Source organism: Caretta caretta, chromosome 1 (assembly GCF_965140235.1).
Source record: "Caretta caretta isolate rCarCar2 chromosome 1, rCarCar1.hap1, whole genome shotgun sequence".
NCBI lineage: Eukaryota > Metazoa > Chordata > Testudines > Cheloniidae > Caretta > Caretta caretta.
Genome location: NC_134206.1, coordinates 297,451,131 through 297,468,067, shown reverse-complemented (window position 1 = coordinate 297,468,067; position 16,937 = coordinate 297,451,131). Strand labels below are relative to the sequence as shown.

The 16,937-nt window shown below is 46.3% G+C and overlaps 1 protein-coding gene and 1 pseudogene across 1 annotated transcript; both read left to right on the top strand.

Annotated features, from left to right (window-relative positions):
- Positions 1-200: 200 nt before the first annotated feature.
- Positions 201-607, top strand: LOC125630679 (large ribosomal subunit protein eL42-like; annotated as a pseudogene).
- A 4,013-nt stretch (positions 608-4,620) lies between these two features.
- LOC125635985 (prolactin-like) lies at positions 4,621-12,166 on the top strand. Its single transcript, XM_048848526.2, has 4 exons — positions 4,621-4,914; positions 5,370-5,477; positions 9,612-9,791; positions 11,847-12,166. Exons 1-4 carry the CDS (start codon positions 4,621-4,623, stop codon positions 12,039-12,041), a joined length of 777 nt encoding a protein of 258 aa, XP_048704483.2. The 3' UTR covers positions 12,042-12,166.
- The last annotated feature ends 4,771 nt before the right edge of the window (positions 12,167-16,937 follow it).

Sequence of the window (16,937 nt, the reverse complement as noted above, 5' to 3'; positions counted from 1 at the left end):
GCAGAGAGAGGCACCTTCCTTTAGCTTAGCACGGGAGCTGCCTATTTTGTAGATTGCATTCTCAGGCACCTATCTCTCCCCATTCATTGTACAAGGGAGTCTAGGGGTGGCCTCTACAAAGGCACTTAGGTGTTGCAAAGCTGAGTGCCACAGCACCTAACTTTTAGGCATGTAGAAAAATCTGTGCTACTAACGCTGCTGCTGGCAGGATGGTGAACATCCCCAAAACCCGCAGGACTTACTGCAAGAAATGTGGCAAGCACCAGCCCCACAAAGTGACCCAATACAAGAAGGGCAAGGACTCTCTCTATGCTCAGGGAAAGAGGAGATATGATCGGAAGCAGAGTGGTTATGGTGGTCCGACAAAGCCTATCTTCCATAAGAAGGCCAAGACCACGAAGAAGATTGTGCTGAGGCTTGCGTGTGTGGAGCCCAACTGCGGCCATTAAGCACTTTGAGCTGGGAGGAGACAAGAAGAGAAAGGGCCAAGTGATCCAGTTCTAAACTCCATCTTGTTCATTGTTATGGAATCCATTAAAGTATGTGGAAAGAAAAAACAAAACAAAACACTGAGATTCACAAAGCTGAGGTAGGTGCCTTGGCTCCTATACAATGGCTGGGGAGAGAGAAGCACCTAAAAAAGCAATCCACAAAAGTCAGCTGGCTGGAAGCGATGCCACCTAAGCTAGCCTGTAGGAGAAGAGGTAGGCACTAAATCCAGGCTACAGGGAGGCACTGAGTTCTGCTCAGTAATCCACAAACAGGAGCCCCTCTCCTGGAGTCAGATAGTTTAGGCACCTGAGGCATTTCTCATGAGAATCAGCTAAATTCCTGCCTCGCTCCACACAAAAAGGCCAGAGAGAGAGCCCACTTTGTAGCTTTTAGCCCAGTAGTTAGAGCACTCACTGGGATGCAGGAGACCCAGAGGAGTAGAAATGTGGTGGGAGACCCCTGTTCAAATCCTAAGTGAGCATTCTAACCACTGAGCCATGGGATATTCTGATGTGAGGGTCCCTCAATCTCTCCTGTTGAAGCTGTTCCACTCTGGCTAAATAACAAAAGAGTGACTGGAGTAGGGGGACTGGACCCAAGGGGTGTCACATCCCAGGTGAGTGCCCTAACCCCCAGGCCATAGCCCCCACTTTTTACCGGCCATAAGGGCGAGCGACTGGGGAGAGAGGGGGCAAAGAGGAGCAAGGGAGAACAGGGTTTTGGGGTAGGGGAAGAGGCAGTGTGAGGGCAGGGAATAGGGGAGAAGGTGGTGTGGGGGTGGGGCTCCAGTTTGGGTGCTGGTGGACCCCCTATTTTTAGGAAGCTTCCACCGTTCCTGCACCAGGCTGTTGACCTACCCCCTCTCTTCCAGTCATCCCCCCAACTATTTAAGTATTTATCCACAGTGGAACAGCCGTTGGACCAGAGAAAGAGAGAGAGAGAGTGACTCTGTAGATGCTGAACATACCACCACCTAAAGTCCATCCCCAAATGGGTGTTAGAAGCCTAAATACATATGTGGATCTGGACCTCAGGTCCGCTTTAACAAATTTACATAAACGAATTATAGGATTACTCACATTCCTGAAGTACTCACCTGTCTACATGTTTGCAGGATTGGGCCTAAATATTATGAAGTTCTAGATTAGAAAATTTGGAGGAAAAACATGCATAATGATCTGGGCCTAGGTGCTTTGCTGGATAGGAATGGACCTCAGCAGGGGCTGAACAGCTTTGCTGAATCAGGACCATAATTCCTAGATCCTAATAACAGGATCCCTGATATTGTAATGCAGACCACAGAACTGAAACAAATGAACAGTGAAACAAGTACATTTAACGTGATACCAGGCATTGTCCCCTTCATTGATCCTGCTGAGTGTTTCCCTCTGCCTTCAGTAAGCATAGAGAATTTTTGTCTGTTTTCTCTTTCATTATGAACTGAAATGGCCTGAGAGGCCTTCTCAGACTTTTCCTCTCTTTTACACACCTAATTTTTGCCTTTTACCATCCTTCACTCTCCCTGCTGCAAAATTCATGCCTTAATTATCTCTTGTCTTGACTATTGCAAACTTCCTTTCGGACCTCCGCTGGTCCTATCAATTCAAAATGCTGCTGCTAAAATTATCTTTTTCTGCCACTGCAGGTGATGGAGGGGGGGAGCCCAGGGAGCCCACAGGGGCCACAAGCGATTGGGGGGGGGGGAGAGGCGCCTGCAAATGCCAGGGTGCCAAAATACAAGTTTGCCCAGGGCGCCGTTGTCCCTAAGGCTGGCCCTGGGGGTGTGTTTGGGAGAGGGGGATGCTATGGCCTCTGTTTTCACTAACAAGGTCAGCTCCCAGACTGCTGCGCTGGGCATCACAAAATGGGGAAGAGATGGCCAGCCCTCTGTGGAGATAGAGGTAGTTAGGGACTATTTAGAAAAGCTGGACGTGCACAAGTCCATGGGGCCGGACGAGTTGCATCCGAGAGTGCTGAAGGAATTGGCGGCTGTGATTGCAGAGCCATTGGCCATTATCTCTGAAAACTCGTGGCGAACGGGGGAAGTCCCGGATGACTGGAAAAAGGCTAATGTAGTGCCAATCTTTAAAAAAGGGAAGAAGGAGGATCCTGGGAACTACAGGCCAGTCAGCCTCACCTCAGTCCCTGGAAAAATCATGGAGCAGGTCCTCAAAGAATCAATCCTGAAGCACTTGCATGAGAGGAAAGTGATCAGGAATAGCCAGCATGGATTCACCAAGGGAAGGTCATGTCTGACTAATCTAATCGCCTTTTATGATGAGATTACTGGTTCTGTGGATGAAGGGAAAGCAGTGGATGTATTGTTTCTTGACTTTAGCAAAGCTTTTGACACGATCTCCCACAGTATTCTTGTCAGCAAGTTAAGGAAGTATGGGCTGGAAGAATGCACTATAAGGTGGGTAGAAAGCTGGCTAGATTGCCGGGCTCAACGGGTAGTGATCAATGGCTCCATGTCTAGTTGGCAGCCGGTATCAAGTGGAGTGCCCCAAGGGTCGGTCCTGGGGCCGGTTTTGTTCAATATCTTCATAAATGATCTGAAGGATGGTGTGGATTGCACTCTCAGCAAATTTGCGGATGATACTAAACTGGGAGGAGTGGTAGATACGCTGGAGGGGAGGGATAGGATACAGAAGGACCTAGACAAATTGGAGGATTGGGCCAAAAGAAATCTGATGAGGTTCAATAAGGATAAGTGCAGGGTCCTGCACTTAGGACGGAAGAACCCAATGCACAGCTACAGACTAGGGACTGAATGGCTAGGCAGCAGTTCTGCAGAAAAGGACCTAGGGGTGACAGTGGACGAGAAGCTGGATATGAGTTAGCAGTGTGCCCTTGTTGCCAAGAAGGCCAATGGCATTTTGGGATGTATAAGTAGGGGCATAGCGAGCAGACTGAGGGACGTGATCGTTCCCCTCTATTCGACATTGGTGAGGCCTCATCTGGAGTACTGTGTCCAGTTTTGGGCCCCACACTACAAGAAGGATGTGAATAAATTGGAGAGAGTCCAGCGAAGGGCAACAAAAATGATTAGGGGTCTGGAACACATGACTTATGAGGAGAGGCTGAGGGAGCTGGGATTGTTTAGCCTGCAGAAGAGAAGAATGAGGGGGGATTTGATAGCTGCTTTCAACTACCTGAAAGGGGGTTCCAAAGAGGATGGCTCTAGACTGTTCTCAATGGTAGCAGATGACAGAACGAGGAATAATGGTCTCAAGTTGCAGTGGGGGAGGTTTAGATTGGATATTAGGAAAAACTTTTTCACTAAGAGGGTGGTGAAACACTGGAATGCGTTACCTAGGGAGGTGGTAGAATCTCCTTCCTTAGAGGTTTTTAAGGTCAGGCTTGACAAAGCCCTGGCTGGGATGATTTAACTGGGAATTGGTCCTGCTTCGAGCGGGGGGTTGGACTAGATGACCTTCTGGGGTCCCTTCCAACCCTGATATTCTATGATTCTATGGGGTCATTATCGCTGCTTCTCTGCCAGCCAGGGGTAGCGGGGGAATCACCAACTTGCCAGCTGTGGTTCTCTGTGTTGCCCAGCGCAGCACTGCTGGAGGCCAAGGTCTGGCCCATAGTGTGCATCCCCGCTCTGTCTCTCCGTGTAGGTACTACCTACAAAGGACCTAGTCTCTGACTTGTGCCCCTAGAAATCAGGCCTCATTCCCCTGGAGTCAGTGGAGCGACCAGTTTAAAACTGGTGAGGCAGAGGGAAAATCAGGCCCCTGGCCCTTGGTCAGGGGCGCACAGTCTGTGCGTGCTGGTGGGAAATATGCAGTACGCACGCGGGGCGTTTCCTCGCCCTCCAGCTGCTCTCCCTCGGGCACCTAGTTGTTGTCTCGGGATTAACACTCGCCGTCTCCGAGCTGCGGCGTCTCCCGGAGCCAGCGCCCCGCTCCGCGCCAGTGGCTAATCCCCGCTGCGGGCCGCGCAAGCCCGGAGGCGCGCGCTGAGGGACCCAGCAATGACGAACAGCAGCCGCCCCGCACGCACCCGCGTGTCCTCAGCTCCCCCTCGTGCCCATCTCCACGCGCACATATATAGGGGAGCCAGGGGCATCCCAGAGCAACCCGACCCGGCGCCCGCCCGCTCGCCGCTCCCGCCTGCACCATGGGCGCCGCGCGCCAAGGTAAGCAGCGGACCCCGGCCCGGCGCCAGGCGGCGCCACAGCGGTGCCCGCGGAGCAGCGGGCTGGTCTTGAGCCATCCGCTCTTCGCAGGTTACGCCTGGCTGTGCGCCCTGCTCTGGCTGCTGGGGAAGCCGCCCGGAGCCGCTTCCGTGGCAATTTGCGCCCGGCAGGGAGACTCGGGCTGCCGCTTCTTGTCCGTGTCTGATCTTTTCGACCGGGTGATCCAGCACTCGGACAGGCTACACAGCCTCTCCACGGCGCTCTACTTGGACTTGGTGAGTGCCCCGCCCCGCCGCGCCCCAGGCTCCCCTGTTCTCCTAGGGCTCGCCTCCGCTGGGCACGGGGCGATCTCCGACCTCAGGGCATGTTCGCCAGAGCATCTGGCTTCCTCTCTCCTCCCGACTGTTTAAAACCCTGGGCTGGGTACGCGGTCGGTCCATTGCTCGCTGTCTCCGTTCTGTATCGCTGATCAGCTACGGGAGCAGCAGGAAAGTCTGGGCACTGTCAGATGCTCAGTATTTATTTACTCACACCACGTGTGACATAGTAGCTCCATGGGCTAGGTCTGCTCACGAGTTATCCCGCTGTATTTCCGCGTTTTCACTGTGATGTGGGGGTTTGGTAAAAGGAAATGTGCAAGGTGACAAAATAGCTATTGAAAACCACCAGCGTTCCAACTACAGTTCTACAATGTGTGTGTTGGTTTTTCCCCTCCCCCCCCCCCCCCCAGGAAAAAAACTTTCTACCCAATGGAAACGAGTTGGGCAAATGGACAGGTAAATGCCACACCTCAAGGATGCTAACGCCTAATGGCAAGGAGTATGTTCAAAAAATACCGGTAAGGCCTTATAAGCTTGCACTGGACTTGATATGACATGCAGTGATGTCAGATATGGTCACTATTTGTATGGGGAAACTTAAGGGGACGGTTTGTCAAACTGAGCTGTGCCAGATTGAAGTTATTATCTAAGGAGGGAAGGAAGGAATATTGTCACTGAAGAGGCAGGCACGATCCTGTAAAGTGCTGAGCACCCTCCACTCCCACGGGCTTCAAAGGAAGTGGAAAACGCTCAGAACCTGCTGGTAGGGAGCCCCACGTGGCTAGTAGGTGAATTCTCAGCATAGTCCCAGCCAGGGGGATTTTGTACCATTGGAATGTTATAGATAAGGCTAAGATTTTTGTCATAGATATTTTTAGTAAAAGTCAGGGACAGGTGACAGACAATAAAAAAATGTCACAGAAGCCCCTCATCTGTCTCTGACTCTTACTAAAAATATCCATGATAAAATGGGAAGGGACTGGGCAGCTGCAGGGTGGCTGGGAGCTCTAGGGCCCCCACCATCCAGGGGGACTCAGAGCTCCCAGGGTCCCCCTGCCCCCAGCGGCGGAGGGGAGCTCCCAGGGTCCTCCTGCCCCATAGCAGCAGCTGGGGAGCTGTCGGGTACCCCCCTGCCTGCAGCGGCGGGGAGCTGTGGGTACCCCCGGTGCCTCGGGTGGCGGGGTACCTTACAGCTCCCTGCCACTGCGGGAGGCGGCGGGACCCTGCAACTCCTAGCCGCCAGGGCTGAAATCACGGAGGTCTTTGGAAGTCGTGGATTCTGTGGCTTCCATGACCTCCGTGACAAAATCATAGCCTTAGTTATAGCTGATGCTTCCTCTTTAAAGTTCTTGCATCCTACATATTTGGAGAGTGTAAGCAGGGTAGCTGATGAATTTGAGATCTCAGAACGAATCCCAATTTCCTTCTGATTGTAAGAAATAATGTTTGTGAGTCTCTATAAGATTAATTCACATTCATTAGTTATAAAAAAGGCACTGAAATACTTAAACAAAGGTCAAACATCCCCAAGGAAAGACAGGGATACATTTTCCCTTTAATTTACTCTGGCACAATGAAAGACAAATCTAGGAAGTAGCTGTGAACTCTACAAATAAATTCGATTAACCAGTGCCATTGTAAAAATTTAGAAAGCCATTATGAGAGAACCATGGGGGCGGGGGGGGAGAGAAGCCAACATTTTTAAACAGAAATGTGTCAAAGAAAAAAATATAGTGAGGAACAGAAATCAAGCAAAGAAACTGTAGGAGCTCAAAGCTAAGGAAAGTAATCAGTATTTTAAAAGTAGTGACAAAAAGCAGTCATTGAAAAGCCAAAGGCACAAAGACAAGGTGAAAAATATTGTAAAAGAGGGATGGATAAAAAGAAAAAATGGGAGAAAAGAAATCTACAAAAATGTTATTTCGCAACGTTTCTCTTTGGTTTTGATGGTTAAAATAATGGGGAAATGCTCTTCCTGTGATTTTTCTCTTTCTTTGCAAGTGAAAACAGATGTGCTTAGAAAGGATAAAATTTTCAAAAGCAGCTAAGGGACTTGGGAATCTAAGTGCCATTTTCAAAAGCAATTCAGGCATTTAGGAGCTTAAAGCTCATGGAAAGTCAGAGACAGGCTCCTAAGTCTAAGTCACATATATCCAGATCCAAAGGTATTTAGGTGCCTAAATCCCAGTTTTGACTCCACTGCAATCCACAAAACTCCTGCCAAACCCTATAGGTACCTATACTCACTTGGTGCCTACATTTTTCAGCGTAAAAATTCCCTAGGTACATAAGTTCCTGCCTCTGAGCATGCGCATGGCTGCCTCTCCCTATGCATCCAGAGGCATATCTCCTGCATAAGCTCTGGAGCAATCCATGAACCGGGGGGACAAAGGCATTTGGCCACCTAAGGTGTGCTCGGAGGCTGCCTACTGCATGGGGTCCACTTCAAAAATCTCACAAGTGGAGGGGTTTCCAACTTTTAGCCCAGTGGTTAGAGCATTCATCTGGGGCAGGGGTGGCCAACCTGTGGCTCCGGAGCCACATGCTGCTCTTCAGAGGTTAATATGCGGCTCCTTGCATAGGTGCCAACTCCAGGGCTGGAGCTACAGGTGCCAACTTTCCAATGTGCCAGAGTGTGCTCACTGCTCAGGCCCTGGCCCCCACTCGACTCCTTTCCCCCAGGCCTCTGCCCTTTCCCCTCAGTCTGCTGAGCCCTTGCTCCTCCTCCCCTCCCACCCCCAGCTTCCTGCACACCACAAAACAGCTGATCGTGGCAGGCGCAGGGATGGAGGATTAGGTGCTGATGGCGGGTGGGAGACTCTGGGTGGGAGAGCTGACAGGGGGCCGCTGCTGTGTTACTGTGGCTCTTTGGCAATGCAGATTGGTAAATTCTGGTTCCTTCTCAAGCACAGGTTGGTCACTCCTGACCTGGGATGTGGGAGACCCAGCTTCAATTCCACTCTGCCTGAGAGGTAGTAAAAAATTTGACCAGGAAGGTCTCCCACCTCTCAGGGGAGAGCTCTAACCACTGAGTTACATGATATTCTGATGTTGGGCTCCCTCAATCTCTCTTGTTAGCCAAGTGGAACAGTTTTAACTAATGAAAGAGTGATTGGAACAAGGTAACTGCACCTGTGTCTCCCACCTACCAGGTATTGCCCTAACCACTAAACCAGAGTCATTCTCATGCTCTCTGGCCCAATGACTATTTAAGTATTTATCCACAGTGGAAATGTAACTGTGCCACAGAGAAAGAGACTTTGTAGTCTAGAGATTAGGGCACCTACCTCGAAGGTGGGAGACCCAGAATCTAGTCCCCCTGCTCCAATCACTCTTTCATTAGTTAGCCACAGTGGAAGAACTTCAAAAGGAGAGACCGAGTGAGCCCCCACATCAAACTATCCCGTAGCTCAGTGGTTAGAATGCTCAGAGGTGGAAGCTTCCTGTTCACATCCCCACTCAGATAGAGGGGGAACTGAAGCTGCATCTCCCTCATCCGAAAGGAATGCTCCAACCACTGAGCTAAAAGTTAGACAGTAGGAACCAGCAACTCCTTCTCTGGGTGTTTTGTGTGGAGCGAGGCAGGTGCCTAATTCATTCCCACCAGAAACTCCTTAGATGTCTAAGCTGCCTGATTCCAGGAGAGGGGTTTTCCTTTGTAAATTGTTAAGCACAGATAGGCACCTCCCCACAGGCTGGGCACCTATCTTCCTGAGAGGGGCCAGGCTCATCACACACCCCTCTCATTAGGCTCTCCATTGGCTAGTTTAGGTGGCTCTCCACCTAGCATGCTGGCTTTTGTGGATTGCAGACTACGCTTATACCTCAATAGCAAAACAGCTACAGCTATGCCTCAGCAGCACTTCATAGACCCTACCTATGCCAAAGGTGCGGGGGGGGTTTCTCCCATTGACATAGGCAATCTACCTCCCTGAGAGGCAGTAGCTAGGTCGATGGAAGAATTCTTCCATTGACCTAGTGCTGTCTACACTGAGGGTTAGGAAGGCATAGCTACATTTCTCATGGGTGTGGATTTTCACTCCCCAAGAGACGTCGCTATGCTGATGTAAGCTCCCAATGTAGATCAGCCCTCAGGCAGCTATCTCTCCCCATTCATTGTGTGGGGAGCTAGGCACCTAACTCAGGCTTTGTGGATCTCAGTGGTGTTCCTGTGATTTTCTAGGCACCTAAAAGTTAAGAGCAGCAGTGCTTGGTATTGCAACGCCCAAGTCCCTTTGTGGACCTGGGCCTTTGGCACTTCTGAAAGTTTTCCCTCAAGACTTTTTCCATCTAACAACTTGGCAGTTTAGCATTTGATTTCAATTTAGCACTATTTAATGAAGTACCACCACTTGGATGCATTTTAAGACATTACAGAACGAGATCCTAAGCAATTTGGGAAGAAGTTGCATGTGCAAAGTCATTTTGGTTTTTTGTTCATACAAATGTACAACTAGAGAAAAGAAGCCCATGAAACTGTTATTTTCTAAATATTTGCAAGTTAGTTATGAATTGTATGCATAGAAATTTTAAGTGTGCCCAGATTTTAAGTGTCAGTACCTGTTTAAGTATACTGTGCCCAATGAGAACATCACTGTTCATATGCTTTGATGCAAGCTAATAAGAAAGGTCTTTCATATTTTGTTTTCAAGAGAGAAGAACTAACTCACTTGATACTGAGACTCTTGCAAGCCTGGAAGGAACCACTTTCCCACTTTGACCAGAATATTGGTCATCATCAAGAATTCTCTAGTGATGGCCTGAGCAAAGCAAAGCAAATCAGCAGTATGGTGCATGAGTTGAAGACTGGAATGGAGAAAGTAACAGAGAAGGCAAGATTTTCAACCTAATTTTTTCTAATATCAATTATACTGAAACACCAAAGGGTCTTCGAGGCCAAATTCCGCTCTCAGTTACCAAGATATAACCTTAGCATAAGTGTTCACAGTGGAACAGCTTCAGCAGGAGAGGCTGAGGGAGCCCCACATCAGACTATCCAATAGCTCAGTGGTTAGAGCATACTCCTGAGCGGTAAGAGACCCCACTTCCAGTCTTTTCCCTGCCTGCCAGAGTGGGGGTAATTGAACCTGTCTCCCCCACATCTCAGTTGAGTACTGGACTAAAAGTGATCAGGTGGGTCCCCACCATTTCCTTCTCTGGATGTTTTGTGTGGTACAAGGCCAGCACCGAACTCCTTCTGGCAAGAAACTACATGGGTGCCTAAGCCAGGGACAGGGTTCCTGTTCATGGATAGCTAGCAGAGCTAGGCACTTCCCAGCATCCTGGACTGAGGCACTTATCTCTGAGAAAGGAGCAGGATCTTAGCATGTCAGCATCTCCTATTGGCTAGCTTAGGCAGCTTCCTGCCTACCATGCTGGCTTTTGTGGATCTCATTCTTAGGTGGCTTTCTCTCCCTATTCATTGTCTAAGAAGCCTGGACACCTAACTCAGCGTTGTGGATTGCGGAGTTGTTCCTGAGATTTGCTAGGGGCCTAAAAGTTAGGCATTGCAACACTGAATGTCACAACACCTAAGCCCCTTTCTGGATTCCACCCCTAGCTACTTTCATAACCATTTTAAAGCCCCAAGACAAATGCCTTCTGGTAAATGTACATTGTGGATTCAGATTATATTTGCAGCTCTCTCACTTTTAATTGCCAGATAGTGGGCCTGATCTTGTATTCCATGTGCACTCACAACTCTCACTAAACTCAGCTGGAGCTGTGACTGAATAAGGAATATAGAATCAGGCCTATTTTCTTTATGTCTCTGACAATTAACATGTTTGTTCCCATGCAGACATCCCACTAAACAGTTTAAAAAATAAGAAAACCCCTTAATATCTCACCACCGTAAGATACAAATTGAAACTGACATAGAACTCAGCATATACAGCAGAGGGGTCATTTCATCCACTGAAATGCAGCCACCACTGAAGTGAAATTGAACAGCACTTCACAGGACAGAGCTATAAACGGAGAAGCCCAATCTTCAGTTTGGCTATGAATATGGATTAGAACTTCCCCAGAATTCAGGGGCATTTAATATCTAGATTTTTGTTTAGTTCATCATAGACTTGGGGCCAAACATAAAATTCAAAAACAGATTCAAACTTCGCCCAAGTTCAGGATATTTGTATCCAGGTTTGTAGCTCAGGCCCATTTCTACAGCATGTTTTGGGGAAATTCTTGGATGAGAGGCTCAGGGAACGGCAGTTATGTACGTGCTACCAAGGTTTCACAAATAGTAAAGTATAAGAAAGAAACAATATCAAATTGAAACTACTTGTTGCATAAACAGTGTCACGTGACAGTATTTTTCCATATTACACTGAGTCTGGGCTTGATCTTGCCCGGGGGCCAGTCCTTCTAAGAGGTGCTTATCTTGCATTGACATTAACAGCTCTTGCGGATGCTCAGCACCTGCTAGAAGGCCTAGCACCTTACTAAATGAAGCTTGTTAAATAAAGCTACAAGTCTGAAGAAAACTGATCCACTGTACTATCTTGAGATGGGGCAGCCATACTGAAGAGTAGCCTTTACCTACTCCATGTTCATAGGGTGTTACGTTGATAGCATTGCCAAAGTTCTGCTTCCAGAGGCAGAATTTCTTGAAATAATATGAAACCAATTCAGGCTAGTAAGAATCTTATGTAGTCCCTGGATAGCAGGAAATGCAATACCAGCCTTTCTTTAGAGAACTTTGCACATATTTTTTCAGTACTTGCATAAAAAACCTGGAGGTGAGCAGTCTACCTTAGCTGATGATTTCACTAGTGGTGTTCTATAAACCCTGATTTTGTTAGCTTCAACATGAGCATTTTGGTTCTATGCACATTTACACCTATTGACAAGTTACAGTCATACATATTCTGTTTTCAATTCAGATGCAGTCAATGGGGATCATCAGCAATTCATTGAATGGAATGGGATCATCAGAAGCAGCTGGTTTATCCATTAGTAATGAAGCAAATTTGATGAGTGACTATGAGTTTATTCACTGCTTCAGGAGAGACTCCAATAAAGTACAAAGCTACTTAAAAATTCTTAAATGTAGGATTTGGCCAGGAAATAGTTGTTGAGTTTTAATCTCTGACAGGCAATTTTCAGAATTAAAGCTACATGTTGTCTGCAAAGATCGAACAAAATAATTTATAAAGGTTTTATGACATTTGCAGTAATAGTAAATTATTAACAAAGAAAACTAGTTTTGAATGGCTTTGCCAATTATTTATTTTACACTGTTAACCTACACAGTTGAAATATTAAATAAGGCATAATGTGTGAATGTGGGTTTGACACACCAGGTAGAGTGGGTTTGACACACCAGGTAGAGTGGATTTCAGTGGTAGTGCGTAAATCAGTTTCTGTAGTTACTACAGTATGTCAAACTGCTATTTAAATAGTTCATATATTTTCAGGTGTACATATTGTCATTGAAGCTAAACATCAATAAATTAGCTGAGTCTTCATACAAGACATACATAGACTTTAAATAAAGTATATTTTTATAATAAAAGTTGATTCATTTATCACCACGTGACAAAAGTACCGATGTTTAAGAGTAAGCAACATATGGTATTACTGATTGGTTTAGGATACGTGACTCTCTGACTACCCTTCTTCCCCATCAAACTTCTAACTTCTTTTCCTAAATTGCTACAAGCTTTTACAAGTATTGATGCCGTTTCAGGAGTCCATAAGAGCAGGAGTCTGATACTGTGACATTGAGTAGCACCTTACTCCAGGAGTAGTCCCACTGAGCACTCTTATGGAAAAAAAGTACTATGGCACATGAATATGGGTCTAATTAATGGGTCAGTCTCAGTGCCAAGTTTGGATAGGGGTGTGTTTCCTGCACACATATCCAGAATCAGTGCCGAGATATGGGTGCTGTAAATTCCATGGTATAGGAAAAACCTTAGATTCATCTGAGTGATAAGGGAGGAGCTATTTTATATTTTCCTAACTATAACGAATGGATGGCACATAATTTGAATTTACACTAATCAGGAATGAAACATCTCTGCCTTCTCAGTCCAGATAATGCATATGAATAGGCATTGGACTTAGTGTTGGCATTCATGATTACCTGGGCCCTGATCCTGCAAATACTCATGCATGTGCTTAATTTTATTACCGGGAGTAGTGCCATTAGGACTACTAGTGTCCATTTTTGCAGGAATTAGGGCACAGTTTGCAAGCATTTGAACATTTACTGTGGGAAACCATAGAAAGTCAAAGAGATGACTTAGAACTGAACACCGAGCAGCAACTTGTCAAGTTATGCCTGAGCATCCATAAGCTCAACCAATGCAGAGCTGGCCTGACCTTTTCAGAGGAGATCTGCGAAAACTCAGCACCTCTGCAACTCCACCCAAGTGACTGTCCTTAGGTTGTCTTCAGACAGCAGAGTGGAAAAGGTCACATTTCAAATAGCATGTTAGTTATCCCAAGAGAGCTAGATTCATAAAGGGACTAAGGCACCTAAGTCAAACATTTAGACACCACTGGCATTCACAACCCCCCCTACTCAGCTGCTGCCCAACATCCCTAGGCACCCAAGGGCCTGCCAGAGGGCCTACATTTAGGAAACTGAGCATGCACACAGCCTTAGCCCTGATACCACCCAGCAGGTTGGTGCCTAAGCCCCAGTGGGATTCACAAATGAGGTATTCTCTTGCCTGTTTTTCCTGATCTGGTAGGTGTGCATTGAGTATGCCTTAACCCACACAAAATGGCCTCACAAGGATGAGCAGGAGAGCATCCTCTGAAGCCAGCGGGTAGAGTACTCATCTGGGGTGTTAGAAACCCAGATTTGATTCCCTCCTTTGCATGATGAGGAAAAGGGGGTTGAACGCAACTCAGCTGAGTGCCCGAAGTACTGGGCTAAAGGTTATAGCTACTTGCTGCTACATTTTTTGCAAAAAGTGGCTGAGGCGCCTTCTCCAGGAGAGGGTTCACAGCTATGAATCCCAAGCAGAGTTAGGAACCTAGTTCTGTGAGGGGGCAGGGTTTTGGCCATAGCCATCTGCTTGGCTTTTCCTAAGGCCTAGCTCAGATGGATCCCTACTCAGTGTGCAGGCTTCTGTGAATCCCATAACTTTCCCCATGCATTGTACAGGGAGCCTGGGCACCTCACTCAGGGTTGTGAATTCCACTGGGCAACAGAGCATCTAAAAGTGAGGCATTGCAGCAGCGCTTAAGTCCCTTTGTGAATCTAGCCCAGAGTGCCTACGCTATTTGGTAAGTTGCAAAACTGGTGAAGGAGACAAAATCCAAAGCTCTTCCTAAGCCTATGAATATCCAAAACTTACAGCTAACTACAACAAATGTACAATGTCTTATACTACCATAGCAAATACAGTAAAAGGGAAGAGACCCAACCAAAGAAGTTCCCTGAACTTGCCACTTGTCCTCTTCTTGTAACAGTACAACCAAGGAGGGTACCTGAATGTTGTTTTCCTCTACTGGTGGGATGTGAGCTGCTCAAATGGAGATGGTCTTCATGAATCAGGCTTTCTATGGCTGGGCCCTTGCTTGTCTCCTACCTTTTCATTCTCTGCATTGTGTATCTCCTCTGATGGGAGAAAAGAACTAGGCACAGCCAATTAATACTCCTTTCCCAGCCCATTCTGCTCTGCATAAGGGCTATCTTTGCATTTGCTGATTGAGGTAGGAGGCAAGTCATGCAATTTATTCCTGCTCCGACTTTTCACAGAGTAATCAGTAATTGAATGGAGCTCACATTGCCAGTTGCGGGGAATATAGCAATTATTAATGACTATTTGTATTGCATAAGCACTCAGAAGCCCCAAGCAGAACTGGGGTTCTGTTGTCCTAGACATAGTACAAACACACAGCAACACACAGCTCCTGCTCTGAAGATCTTACTCACTGTAATTCCTTAGACAAGATATTACATATATATTATAGAATACAAAACTAATTATTTCTGATTTCCAGTGTTTTCTAAAGGAACTGAGGCTTCTTATAGTAACGAAACTAGAGATTTGTGAGACTGACAAATGTAGGCATATAGAAAAACTACGTCTTGTGACTATGCTCCTCTCTCATGCTCCCAATGCCTTTTTATATTCCCCTCTCCCCCAACAGTGACATTGCCTCTATCACCAATCAGGAATAGCTATTTACTGATCAGCAAAAGAAAGTTAAAGGATAACCCATCAATTGCCATTTAAATAACCTCTCACTTAACAATACCATATTTATCACAATTAGATTTTATTGTATAGATAATTAAATAAACCAAGATACCAGCATAAAACTGTGAAAACAGAAGAAAAGAGGAAAACCCATTGAAATGTTCAATGTAATACGCATCCAAACAGCTCCTTCAATATTAAGGCAATGTATCCTCAGAGCAAGTGTTAAGAGGGAATTGGAGATGGACACCTACTAAATGTAGCCCTTATAGTGCAAACTCTATGTGTGTGTTCATGACTGTCAAGATTCAGTAACAATTCATAAGTGCACCATCATTATGATTGTTTACAGTTCTGATCTAGTGATTTCATTTCTTTTACCTGAGTAACAGGTCTAGAAAGCAATTTACACCACGCTCTTCTACATCAAGCAAACATGAAAGTTGGTCATCAAAAATATGGTTACAGCTATGAACCAATACAGCCAATTTACACTGTATTATGGGCAAAAATCACTCTAAGTTGTGGTCCAGTATTACCATTTACTCACCTGTACTAGCACACAAATGAATGTGCGGCATATATTGTGCCAATTAGGGATGATCCCATTCTTTGCTATGCCAATAAAGAGAGAGTACAACAGGAAAACACATTAATTAAGGCAAAAAGATTTTCTCTGATGTAATCTGCCCACTTACCAACATTCTCTCTGCAAAGTTCATGTCAGTCAGAGGCTTTACTTTGGTACCAGTATCACGCATCAGGAATCGAAAGGCAAAAAACACTGTAAGGGTTAAATCATCAAAAATGGAACCAGCAAAGGTGCAGCATGAAGGAACTTTATACTTATGAAGGATATAATATGAATGTGTCAGCCACACAAAGAAATATTTCTACTTCTTTGATCTTATTGAATCTTATGAGAAAGGAGGCTATACATTGTCTCACCTTTCAGAAGGCTTCAAGAATGCCATTCTTTTATTAAGTGGCAAAACCCAAAGCCAACAGCCAGATAAAGGGATTAAGGACAAAGGAATCTCTTAAACCAACATGGGCTAACTAAAAAAAAAACAAGATGTACGTTGGGCATAGTGGAGAACAAGTCTGATTTTCTTTCTTTTCGCTCCCTTTGATGTGATGCCCAAGCTGCCTGTATTTGAATAAGCATTATTTGGAATGCTGTCCCCACTCCTCTGTTTACATCACAGATGTCAGGTGGGATTCATTTCCTGTTTCTTAGTTAATCTTTTTGTTTGTGCTCCAGGTAATCTTGGCTCCCTCCATTCATGCTGCCATTGCTGCAGCACCAGAAATGTCTGAGAGCCAGGCCAAAATGTTTTCCCCTCCTTCACTTGTCATTTAAATGCTCTGACCAGGCAGATTTTCAAAATTAAATATGAAATTAGCTAACACAGTGGAGTTCATTCATTCTGATCTCTCCAGTGCTGGTTTTATACTCATGTGATTCCATTGGCTGTGATGGAGTTACTCTTTCATGGGGGTAAATTAAATCAGAATCAAGCCCAGGATGTTATTACAGGACACTCAGGAAAACAGCATCTGTGGTGGCTGGTCATTAGGGGCAAGTTGCCAGATACACTGTAGGTGGATATAGCAGTGATTGATGCACTGCAGGATGCACAATCACTTGCTGTCACTAAGGGACTCCTTCAGGGGGTGAAACCATTCCAGGCCCTCGAGGCTGTAAGGACTGGCTGCCATGGGGGGGGGCTCTGGGCCCTGCAGCACAAATACTGCAGGCAGAAGAAGGAGGAGGCACAGAACAGGGAATCTGTGGGGCTGATTTCCTTC